Below are 13,474 nucleotides of genomic sequence, written 5' to 3' on the forward strand. Positions count from 1 at the left end.
GTAGTCTGCAGACAGACAGGCAGGCAGTCGGCGGAGCCGTGGAAGTATCCCAGCAGCCAGAGCCCAGGGGCGGCCGGTGGGAGGAGGCAGAGAGTCCGCAGCTGCCGCACCGTTCAGCCTCTTTGACAGCCGCAAGAGGAAGGAGCCGCCCGCACCGACCCATGTCTACGGTAAGAAGGATTTTATGTCTTTTATTTTTAAAAAGGCGCTGGCTGTGTGTGTTTGGACATGAATGTGGGTGTTGGGAGGCAGAGATGTGCCTCGGCACGCCGCTGCCGGAGCATCTTTCATTGGTTTTGTCGGCTGTGTGTTTGGAGCCGCGGGAATCAGCATCAACACGCCGGAGCCGAAAACGTCTCCGCGCGCACTCAGCCGGTAAAATTCACAGTGTTTCGGCTTTTTTAAAAATAATTTGTTTGTTTCAGTGTAAACGTGGAGGTTGTGTAAGGAGAGGGCGAGCAGTTAGCACGGAGCTGTAGCCGCCTCCGACAGCAGGGCGGCGGGTAAGCGGGACAGCTCGAGCCGCAGTCAGCGTGGAGCAGCTGCGTGAAGCTAACAGCGGTTAATGCTAACGAAACAGGAAGGACGAGCTGTGGCCTTCAAAAGAAAGGCATAAAAATGATTTTTATGTTGAAATAAAATATAAGATTTACATTTTTTAAATATTTTTAACTGTTTCAAAAGTACACAATTAGAGTATTTTTGAAGCCACCAATTTGTAATGAATTAATTATAATTGTAAAATCCAATATGGCGTGCAATGTTTGCAGTGTTTGCAAGTGTTTTGCATTAAAAAAAGGCCACTTGAGCCATTTTACCAGGACAGTCTGTTTGAGCTGTAACTGTTACCACACCCAGCCCTGCCAGTTAGAGTACTTGCAAAGTGCCTTGAAAGCAATGGTGGTGTCATGACAGATTTCCCTAAACTTTAGATTGATTCATATGATCACATCATGGACATAAGGAGTTTACAAAAGTCTGCTAGCCGATCATTTATTGTCAAGATTACATTTTGCAAATAGTTCCATTTTTTTCCTGAAAAGGTCAGTGCTTATGTATCAGTAGGTTTTCTTTCTATTTAATACTCAGTATGTATGATGGTTTGAACCAACAGTTAACTGATAATTAGTTAACAAACAGCAAATACACAATTTTACTCTTTTATTAATTGTTTAAGTTGCAAACAAAAGTATGAAACAGTCTCTTAAGGTGCTGTCAAGATCCTGGAATTTCTAACTTTCTAACTGCAATACATGACAGCATTACGTTTTATTTTTTTAATTCAAAGATTAACATAACAAAGAGAACTTTTCTCTTCATTGTTTGCCACAGTGAAACATTACCAGCAATTAAAATATCCTTAGGACAGTCACTCTGAAAAACCATGATGGTCAGTCTAAAATATTGCATGATTTTATTTTATTTTTTTAACTGATAAACGATAATGTTAAAATGTTAGAGTTATCAATACACAAATTACTCATGAGTTTTAAATTTTTCCTTTAATATTTTTTCTAACTTTGTTTTATTTTGAAAAAACTTACCGGAAACGACATTTTAGCGACGTTTCTGCTTTGACTGTATCAAACGGAGAGCGTTGGCACGGATTTGTGAAAATGTTAATTTTGTTACTTTTTAAAATTCTCGCAGTGGTTTTAACTGTCTGTGTAGGAAAACTTCACATTAAGGCAGAATTAAGGCTGTTACAACAGGGCTGAGCTGTCGCGCGTGTGTGTGTGCGTGCGTGCGTGTGTGTGTGTGTGTGTGTGTGGTTTGCCATGTGGAGGCGAGCCGTTTGAATCACCTCCTGGCTGCTTTTTGCTCTCACTGACGGTGGAGTCCAGCTGACTCTCCGGCTCATGAACTGGGCAGCAGCTCTAAACCACATCAGACCACAGATCCCAGTTTGAGTGGAAATTCCCTCACAGATCTGAGAAGATGTGGTGTGTTGCGTAATGAGTTTTACTTTAGACACATTTGAAAGTGCTTCTTCACCAGCGCAGTCAGTCCTGTCTATCTTGTCTGTCCTATCTGTCTGTTTTAATCACAGTTCTATTTTTACATTTTTAAAAAAAGCGAAAGGAAACTCCGGATAGTCTCCACTTCACTGGAGCGGCCTGCATACACTCTGTTGTATGTTTTTCTCACTCTTTCTGTGCAATATCATAATAAATGCAGCATTGCTGTTGCCAAATGTTATTCTATCAGGGCAAAGAGTCATGTCTATTCAAATTAACCCTTTGAAACCTGAGCAAAATCAAATTAAAAACATGTAATGTTGTGCAATGAACAATTTCAAAAGAAAATTGGCAAAGAATTATTTAAAAAAACAAAACAAAAAAAACCCCTGAAAATCAGCACAGAGAAAAAAAGGTCAAAGAAATAATAAAATAAAATAAAAATGAAGAAAATGTAAGTATAATTAACTTAAATTCTAATAAAAAATCAATTAATTTTCTCTCTGTGTCTCTTATTTTTGGTTCATTTTCTTGTCAGCTTTTCCTAATTTCTTGCAATTTTCGGGACATCTCTTGAAGAGTTGCTTGTTGCTTTTAAGCCATGTTTTCAAATAAATCAGACCAGTTTTCTCAGGTTTCAAATGTTTAAATGCTTGTGAAAGTAAGACAAGAAACTGATGTTGATCTAGGTTTCAAAAGGTTAATGCTCGCAGATAAATTACATTAAAAAGGATACATAAAATGTCAGCATGGTAGGACCTTTTACTTTGTAAAACCTCAGGGATCTATTTTTATTTTTTACTTGACTTCATGAAAAAAGTTTGCGGGAACTTTCTGTCTATGATGTTGGAAGTTTCAGTTTGAATTAGGTATTTACTAGAGGCATTTAAACAAAGTATTGTGTTGGATTTCGATATATATTTCAAATTCTAAATTTTGACAGAAAAAATATATATATATATATTTGTAAATGCATATTGGTTCCAAATATCAGTAAGCGGTCTCATTAACTGTTAATAATCAGTATCGGCCCTGAAAAATCAATATCGGTCGACCCCTAACATCGATTACACTCCTGTAGGAGTTCCTATTCTTCATGCAGCTTTATTTGACTCTTTGCACAACAACAGATGATCCGCAAACATATACCCCACAAATCGACAAGAGTCCAATAATCTGTCGACCCCTAATTGATGTACTGTTAAATAAAATCAATGTAGGCTGAACATGTGTCAATTTTGGTTTGACAGGAAAGAAAGAAAAACAGCAATGGCAAAACATGTGTGATGCTATAAACATGTCAGCAGCAGTGGTGGAGGTTTTGTCTAACATATAGTGAAAAATGATTATTATGATTTCCCACAGGCCAGTGCGATGCCCTCAAATGTGTTGATTTGTCCTGCCGATGACTAATATTCAGCTCAAAATGATATAAAACAGAGAAAAGCATCAAATGTTGACATTTTATAAGCTAAAAGCAAATATGTGTCATTTTTGCATGAAAAAAAGCAGATACATTTTCTGCACCAGCAGCTGCACCTCTATTTTTAAAGAGTCCATCATCATAATCATCAAAACAATCATGAAACAATCATTAAAATTGCTTAAAAGGGAAATATCAGTCCATCGTGTTGTGCAAACTGAGATTTTCCCTCAGAAGGTGTGTTTGATGTCTGATCACAGACCTGCCGCCTCCTGAGCTATAAGTGGCAAAATGAGAAAAGTGTCTCGCGCTGATTTCTAAATCGGGATCACAAATAGAGCTCTAATTATCGTCACGAGATGGCCTATATTTTGCTCTCAGATAGGTAAAGTGTGCACGCATATTCACGTACGTGTGCTCATTTATATATTTATAGCTGCAGTAACTTCTGATCACATGCTGCCGGAGAGCGTTTGATTCTCAACGTGACTCGGCTTCTGAAATCACACGTGTCTTCTTGGTAGTTTCATAACAAAGGCTGCTTTTAGAAAGTCCCTCTTTTGTCTTCCAGGTTCGTAACCCGCCTTGTTTACACGCCTCTCATCCTGTGCTCGCTCTCACCTCCAGCCACAACCGTTCCTGTTAACCCCCTCAGCGCTCTTCTGTCGCCATTCTCTCTTTTTCACAGACTTCTCTCCGTCTTTTCACTCTCTACTTTACACGCCTTTCCCTCCTGTCTCATGCTTTATGTCTGTTTCCATTTTTAAATGCTGAGTTGTGTTTCTGCCCTTTTCATCCGTGCATTGCTGCACCACAGAGTCTATTTATTTATTTACACCATTAAAAACAGTAACAGAAAACGAGTCAAAAAGCATACAGAAGAAAAAAACACGGTCCTGGAGAGGTTAGAAACCCAAATGGGCGAATAGAAATACCTCACCAAAGGTAATACAACAAATTACAAGTAAAACACTAAATTACAGTGTTTTGATGCAAGCAATATACGATGGTGTCAACAAAAAAACGACAAAATTATGAGTGTGTTTGTGCGAGTGTGTATGCAAATGTGTGCATAATTAACCTGTGGGCCACAATATACTAATAAAATCTATTAAGGGGCTTGATTCATGAGGCTGGCCGCCGGTTGAAGTTGTTGAGAGATGATGATGTTTTGGCGATATTGCCAATACCACAGAGAGTAATGAGTGACTGGAGAGGCATGATGGGAGAGCAGCGTGGGAGCTGTTGTCGTCTTGAATTTCCCGGTTCACAGTTTGTCGGAGAGAGGCCGTGTTATGAAAATGTGGTCGGTGGTGTGTGTGGGGGGTTGCAGTGTGCTTCCTCTCCTGCAGAAAAAAAAACGCTGCAAGGATGTAAATCTCCTTTTATATATATATATATATATATATATATATATATATATAGAGTGTGTGTGTGTGTGTGTGTTTGTGGGGGTGGAGAGGAAACCATAGTCAGCACTGCTACCTTTCATGTCGGCCTCAGGTTTCATCAGTGATGTAACACGACATAGACTGCATACATGTCAGTTTGGACATTTTTTTTAAAGATCCTCAGATCTCTTTGCGCCCCTCTTTACATGCACGGCTTTAAATCACACGGTTTACTGTCCGCATCAAAGGGAAGACGCTCTAATTCATTTAAGTCTTCACAGATCAATTAACGTGAAACATCACCAGCTTAAAAGTCTCTGCAGGCGTGTTTCCATCAAACCTCAAACTGCGCAACTGAAACTTAAAATATGAACCAGACCTAATGGAAATGTGTCAGTTTAAAAAAAACTTGCATTTATTGCAGAAATTTTTTACGCTTGCATGAGGCGGTATTTCAGGCGAAAAAAAGCCATATTTTGCAAAACTGCATTGGAAACACTTTTTTGGCTTTTTCTAGGTCACTTGATGCTATGGCTACATCGAGTTTAACTGGAAATAATGGTGGTTAGTGCGGTGGCTGCAGTAGAAATAAACCTGCCGATGTTTTGAACATCCATCATCTTGGAATGTTATCGTGACAAAAGTCTCATAACGTCACATCATGGAAACGCAGTCATCACGCAATTGTATTTTATCGACTTTTCGAAAACATTGCTTACATTTTGCACAAATCTTTTGTACTTTTGATTGTAGATAATAAACAATAAAAGCTTCTAATCCAAAATCGTTACAACGCACATGTTCCAGCAGAAATCTGTTTATAAATCGTGGAGAAATCAGCAACATCGGCAATCAAATTTACATTTCCCTTATGTTAGCATGTAGCTACATGTAGCAGAGTAGGCTACGTAATGTAAACACTCGCAGCAGCGTGCCTAATGCGGAGGACCATATGAAGAAATCACGAGCTAATTTTAGCTTGTAGCTAAAATACAAAAAAAAGCTGGAAACAGTCTTCAAAACAGTCTGAAGCCTGAGGGTTTTGCTCATCGGGATTACATTAACATACGTTTTTATATGAATATCCGTCACTGTTTTGACAGGAAATAGGAAAAGCATAATAGGTCCCCTTTAATTACTTTGTTAATTTAGCATGCAAACATTAGCAGGTACAGGTAAGGCAGTTTGAATGTCATTAGTTTTGCCGCCATCGTGTGCATATGACGTGCTTGTTGAACATTATTTCCTCGTTCACATCACCTGACGTTTCCACTTTTCATGCCAACAACAATGTGGTGAATCAACTTGTCAAACAACACCACATTCTTCATCTTTGCTGATTTGAACATTTGGGAAATGACAGATTGCTCGTACTGTCTTCTCACAGCAGGGTGTTTTTTCTGTCTGTGTTGTAGTCCTGCCAGTCAAACCAGTGCCACAGCTGGCAGAGAGCTAAATGGCTCAAATGATGAATGTTGCAATTCAAGAGGAAAACACTTGTTAAGTAAACAGTAAACAGAAAACGCAGGTGTTTTTGAATGGAAAAAGTGCTAAAAAGGTATGAAAGCTAAATCAGATAAAAGTAGCACACAGTTTAGCTGCTGGCGGTTTCTTCGGAGCGAGGCCGGCGGTAATGACGGAGCGGCGGTGCTGCACCTGTGGTTGTTTCTCAAGGGACGCTCCAGGTTGGCTGGAATCAGCGTTTGGTGTAAAAGCTGTGGATGTTGAGGAGAAATGAGCAGCAGAAAAAGAGCCACAAGGAGGAGCGGATCACCCCGAGGACTGTCCTGTAAGGAGGACATCCTGTTTGATTTTGATTTTCATTAGTGCTGCCTATTAACCCTTAATGCTTATTGATATTTGTTTGGATTTTTAAGCTTGTTGTTTCTGCTCAAAAGTAAGACATTTCCCAACTTCAGAACATGTTTTATTTAGCTAAAAAGACATATATTTAAAACTAACTATTAAGTGCAAAAGGGCAGTACTAAAACAAAAACAGGGTATTGATAGGCAGTGTGCACATAGGGGTAGATGGAGACAGGACAAAACAAGACAAACAAACATACAAAAAAATGATCAGGCATTATCATATTCTTTCTGTTGTTGATGTGCAAACTGAATATTTTATTATGCTCCGGGTCGTTATTGAGGTCAGTTGTGTATTTGTGTTTAGATGCATGCGTGTCTGCAGCTGAGAAAGACGAGAGAGAAGAGGGACAAATAATACTGTGAGGATAATATAGGATTTAGATTATGATGAGGGGGCTATATATAATGAATATACATAATAGTGAATGTAATAATAATAATAATACAAAAAAAATGAATAAATTAATAAACAAATAGAAAAGTAAACTTAATACATAACTCAAAGAGTAAAATAAAAAAAAATCTGTACATTTTTAACCAAAAAAAGCCAAACATCACTGGTTTCAGCTTCTCGACTGTGAGGATTTTATTGCTTTTCTTAGTCAGATTTGATAGTAATGAAATATATTTTTCGCTGTTCGCTTGGTCGGATACATTTGGAAGCAACTCGCACCAAATAATCTAGATTGATAAATAGCACTACTGGTAAGAGGAAAAAAAAAATGCATATTTTTGATTTTGAGGTCCCTTTAAGAGCCTGCAAATTTCTTACATTTTCAAACATTATGAAAAATTGCAGCATGTTTTGCAAAACATTTAGATTTAATGTAAAATATAGCCTACTGTATATAATTTACAGTAAATGGACTACATGTTGAAAACCACTGATATGGCGCTTTAGGTTGAAGGCTCAAGCAGATGTTGTAAATTAGCATGGGTCACCTTCTCCGTCTGTGGACCTCCTGGCTGTTAATAACCCGAGGGAGATATTTCAGTGGCTGGAATGACATTGAGTCCCACGTGGACATGGGTGCTCCTCTAACAGCATGTCAGCAGAGGGTAATGGGGAGGATTTACAGGCGCTTTCTGGCAGTGAGTCACCCAGTGTTGATAAATGGAGCCGGTGACCACCACATAGAGCACGAGACCACTCTAAGATGTCTAATTAGGTGTAAAGTGCTTCTATAAAGAGCTGGAGAACAAATGCATGGATCAGAGTGAAATAAATAGGAATAAAAAGTCAAATGAAGCTACAGGAAATTATGCACTTCATACTTCCTATTGACGCTAACTCCCCCGACCTGAACAGTCAATATTGATTCACCTCTGCTGGGTTAGGCGCTACTTCTCTGCTATAATCCTCTGCAGCGGCCTGTCTGAGCTTGTGTGCCGATAGTTTTGGTAAAGCGAGTGATTGTTTGAGGGTTTGTAGAGCTGGAAGTTTTGCGACATCACTTTTTCAGTTACAATAATCTGCAATTCAGGGCGTTGTCACTTCTCTAGAAACATGATGCTGAAGCTGTGAAAGGCTTCTGCAATGACACGTTTCCACGAAATAATGTAACAGCATGCAGGTAAATCCAACCTGTGGCCTCGGGGCTTTAATTTGTGTTCGCACATGTCTAAAATAACTTTAATATTAGAGCGTTTACGTGATTTATGTGGTGAGTAATCAACCATCCTGAGCAACTTCATTATCAGATAACTGTGGAAGCCCATTTCTGCTGGTGTAATTTAAAAAAAAGAAAAGAAAAGTATGTATGTCAAAACAGTCACCTAGTACTGGAAAAATATAAATTTAGTGTCTTGAAAATAATGATAAATTCTGTCGTTTTGATTAATATATATATTAATTTATTATTATTTTAGATAGTAATTGAGAAAATTTCTCATTTTTGCAAGATTTTTAACTCATTATTTGGAGATGCTATCAAATTATTTTTTAAAAAGCCTCTCATTATTTATTTAAGATGCTAACCAAATTTTTTTTTTCTCTGAAGTTTATCATTATTTTGAGATACTAACTCAGTATCTTAAAATAATGAGAACATTCTAAAGAATAATAAGTCATTATTTTAAAGAGTTTTTCATAATTTCTAGATACTAAATGAGAAAGTTCTTGATTATTTTTAGAAAGTTTCTCATTTCTCAATATTTCAATATGCTAACAATTAAAAAAAAAACCCAACTTATTTCAAAAGGTTTCTAATTTTGAGAAAGTTGTATTAGTGACACACTTTCTTATTATTTTAAGATATTTTCTTGTTTTGATAAACTTGCCGGGATTTGTTTTTTTTTTTTATCACACTTGCAGAAATGGGCTTCCATAGATAACCCTTTTCACGGTCACTAGAAGAGGAAAATAGACCAAATTTGTTCTACAGAACAACTATTTGCACATAGTTTGCGGGCGGCATAAATCAAACCCTCTTGGGCATGTGGTACACAAACAGGTTGTTACAGCGGTTATGTGTGTGTTTTTGTGTGTGTTGTTAACACGTTCTGCAAATACAAAAACAGTCCGTGATAGAAACTGTATCCTGAAATCAGGTTTCTTCTGTTCACTCTGTGACTTTTGGTTATAAAAGGCTCCATGTAATGAAATCTTTGCTTCCTTTATGTGATGTTTTTTGTGTGTGTGTGTTGAAACAGGATACTGGAGTTGGATATAAATATGAAAAGGGATTCTTCTAATCTGTCAGCGAGTTGGGTGTGAGTTAAGCAGAGAAAATGTATCAGTGTAACATTTGTGCCTGCTTCTGACGGCTGTTTAAGAGTTAAACTGAAAGAGCAAAATTTGTTCTGTCCTTTTTTGGAGAAACTGTAAACTTAATTGTATGAGGTGAAGTCAAGGTTAAAAAAATGTAAAAAGAATAAGAAAAATGTTGAAATGTAAAGCGGAATAGGCGAAAGAATATACAGGTAAATTAAAAAATGTGGAAAATATAAAGCAAAATAAATCAAGAATATATAAGTAGTAGTTTTTAATAGTAATTGAAAATGAGGAAAATATAGAATTTTATTAAAAAAAATAGATAAGTACATTTTAAAATGTGGAAAACTTAAAGAGAAATTAACAAATAAAAATAAAAAAAAATACAAACATAGTTTTCTTATGCTTTTACAGATTTATTCTTTTTTATGGCACTTCCATGACTCCATAATTAAAAGAGGTCTTGAACTAATAATTAGTTAAATTATTGAGTCATCTGTCATTTATTTATTTGATTGTTTCATTTAATATTTAGTGTATAAAAAAGGCAGAAAAGGCTCCAAGGTGATGTTATTATGGGACTTGTTTTGTCAAAACAGGTTAAAAAAAAAAAAAAAGGATTTGCTTTGATATAAGTAAGAAAAGCAGCATTTTAGGCTCAAGCCAGAGAGTTTGGCACTTTTCAATTAAAAAAATTTACCTTGAAGGTTATTCAATTATTACATTTTATGCGGATATTTTGCAGTTGATCAATTTAATCGACTAACAGTCTCAGATATAGTTAAAAGTTTTATTTTTTTCCCTTAAACAACAGTGTTCTAGTCAAGCTCATGTCTCCACTTTTTCGTCACTTTTGATACAGTTCAATATAAGTCATACCTTGCATACTCTATATTACCTTGCCATATTATTTTACGATATATTCTCTTCATTATTGACCTTGTTATGGCTGGATTTTGTGGTAGTTAAAGTTGCTCTGGCTGTTACAGGATTATTGACACTCGGTAAATATGAAACCAAGGATTAACTCAAAAGTTCCTAATTTTGAGCTATGTGAAATGTGGAATTACTTAACTGTTTGTCTAAGCAGCCCGTCAAACAAATGCTAACCTCCTTAAACATACATGATTCTCCATCGTACGAGGCTACAACTGGCAGATGGCCCTAGGCGATCGTGTTTAGTTGCTTTAGGACAGTTTACTTTTCTCCTTCTTGTCACTTTCTGTGTGTCCTTTATGTAACTGCTCAAGGTTTTGCCTTTTTAAAGGAATAAGCCTCTGGGGCTAATTTAGAGTGATGTTTGTCTTGGACCCCATTAAGGGATGTCAAAGTGGCCCAACCTGGCTGTCTGTGTCTGGGACTTTTTGGATGAACGCCCAGCCCTCCTATGCATGGTCACTGTGGCTGGCAGCCAATGCTATGCAACATTTCCTTTTTATACTTGACAGTCTTTTCTTTTTCCGTTAGACCTGGGCTTTAATATCTAACACGGTAATCCCTCTCACTTACCCGCTGATTAGTCGAACACAAACGAGAGAGCAGGAGCTTATTGTGATTGTATCCTCCACACCGGTTACACAATGCTTCACAGTACAGGCCAGGTACAGAGGAGATCCAGGCTGCCACTCCCAGGGTGACTTTGAAGTAAAACATAAAGCATTTTGTAAAAGACCTATCAAAGACTGTAAATAACCCCATTTTTATCTGGTATTAATAATGCCCGTCAGCAGGTTGACATAGACTATATGGCCTTTCATACTGCCCATGTATTTACTGTGCAGTTTGCTTTCAGTTTGGTCAAATGTATGTGATTTCTCTTAGAAACATGGGAAGGCAGTGAGCAACTTAAGAAGAAATGACCCAAAAATTTGCAGGAAATTAGTAAAAAGTACAAAAAAATTAACTGTAAATTAGCCCTGAAAACAGTAAATTGAAGTTAAATTAAAGAACAAACAAATTAAGGAGGAAATGAGCTAAAGTTCTTAAAAAACAATGAGAATTTTGTAACATATTTTAATATATAGTAAGGAAATTAGAATATAGTTTTGCGGACATTTTTCCATTTTTATCTTTTTTAATTTTCTAAATCGACTAATTTCGACTAAGACTAAATGTCTTAGCAAGTTGGTCTTTGCCTTTTCCTATGATTTTGAAAGATTTCTAACCAATTTCCTCAGGTTTCAATATTTGTAAGGCGTCACAGCACCAAAAAGTGATGTCAGTCCAGGTTTTAAAGAGTTAAATCCGCATTGATCGTGGGGAGCTGCAGGATGAATAATTGATCTGTTGAGTACCCATCAAATCGATGGAGAGGAGTAGCTGCTGCGGGGCAAATTAGACCAGCGCAATTATCGTTCAAGTTCCACTTTTGTTGCACCTAATGCTCTGCTGCTCCATCTGTGCCCAGAGTGCACTCTGAGAGTGTAGTGCAATCAACACCTGAACTGTGTATTTCAGCAGCGCTCCTAATGGTCCAGGTCCAAAAATATAAAATGCATTAGTGGTGGTGTATGTTTTAATCGTGGTGGGCCGCCACAAATACATTAATATGTGGGAAACCCTGAATTATGTTTACCACCCGTTCAAATAAAGCTTAAAAGCATCTCCTTGAAGGGCCGTATTGACCTCATAAAATGTGACCCCAGTGATCTCAGTTTTGGGCCACATCAGTTACTCTGGCAGGGTGGCTCTAAGTAGCCCCTGCGCGACCACATCCTCACTCCAATCCCAGGAAGAGAGCAGCCTTTCTTTTAATCTGTCCGCCTAGCCTTGTACCCAGCAGACAGCCAAAGCTGATTGCATCCTCTTTTCCCCGAAATACACACAAACACACTCTCGCATTAGCAACAACAACCTTGTCCTTCTGGCACAGATATATTTGTCTTCCATTCACAGAAATTGGCAACAGCACAACTCATCATCTTTTAAAGGGCGGGCATCTCGTCCTAGAGAGAAGTATGTTCGTCTTCAGAAATTATTGGCGCTCTACAGGGATCAGCAGTGGGTTTGATTTCAGGAGGTTGTGTCACTTTCACCAACGACAAAAAGATTATGATGGTATAGTGTTGAAATCCCGTTGCATTACTGCGTCCTAATCTGTCCGCTAGCAGCGTGAAATCGGAAATAATCTGTGGATGTTCATGACTCAAAACCGTCGTGTGTTTTCCACCTTGGCTCTAATCTGCATACGGATGGATGGACGAGATACTCGAACAGCGAATCAATTGATTCCAGAGCTCTCGTGTCATTAATTATAAACCTGGCTGGAAGCAGCTCAAAGTGAAGCTGTCGAGTATGTGTGTGTAAAGTCGTGCATTACTCTCAGTGTTCGCTGTAATCTACCTTTGCACCGGATACCTGATTAAATGACTCGGTCACGGATATTGGTTTCCATGCAAAGTGAGCTGGTCGTTGTTAAAAAGCACGGACGAGTCTTGAATTAAAAGACGGCGTGTGTGTGGTAATATCATGTCTCTGAGCCTTCAGTTTTAACGCTCATGCATATGAATGTGACCACAACTCCTGGATTAAGAGGAGAGAGTCCTCGGTTATTGAGCGGTCATTCAGCTCTTTGCTGTGTGAATTGGCTGTTAATTTCAACAGTGTGTCTGAGATTATCATCGGCATATTACAGCACGGTGGATTTATAAAATAAGAGATATTTAGAGGTCTAAACTAAGACAGACTCATGAAAAACCCTCCAGAACCTCATGTGCTTAACAGAGTTTCTGCAGGTGTTGACTTTTTCTTTTTTCTTCTTCTCCTCTCTTTTTTAAAAAGCAGTGGTTTAACTTTTCAAGAAGAATTGGTGTCCATTTCCTTTAGAAAATGTCATTACACAGGTCTTGAATATTTTCCTCCCTGCCACAGTAACATTAGTTATTACATTTTTTAAATGTGGTTGCAGGTTGTCAGAAGACTTCATAGTAATTACTGTAAAATTTTGACTCCTCTGCTCTCTACTGTCTACTAACCTGTTGAACGTGACACACCAAAAGAAAGAAAGAGAGGCATGAGCGTCTTCTGCTAGCAATAAGATAGCAGCCCATCACTTGTATTTAATTGATTTTCCTGTGTTTGCTAATATATGTGAAAAATAGGTGTATAAATGGTTGTTTTA

At 37.8% G+C, this 13,474-nt stretch overlaps 1 protein-coding gene across 1 annotated transcript in view; it reads left to right on the forward strand.

Annotated features, from left to right (window-relative positions):
- Window positions 1-13,474, forward strand: part of si:dkey-97m3.1 (fatty acyl-CoA reductase 1) — a 67,146-nt gene continuing 53,672 nt past the window's right edge. The window contains exon 1 of the mRNA XM_042511044.1: window positions 1-170. Within this exon, the coding sequence (XP_042366978.1) occupies window positions 162-170 (9 nt within the window). The 5' untranslated portion in view covers window positions 1-161. The remainder of the gene's footprint in view (window positions 171-13,474) is intronic.

Source organism: Plectropomus leopardus, chromosome 22, assembly GCF_008729295.1.
Source record: "Plectropomus leopardus isolate mb chromosome 22, YSFRI_Pleo_2.0, whole genome shotgun sequence".
Taxonomy (NCBI): Eukaryota; Metazoa; Chordata; class Actinopteri; order Perciformes; family Serranidae; genus Plectropomus; species Plectropomus leopardus.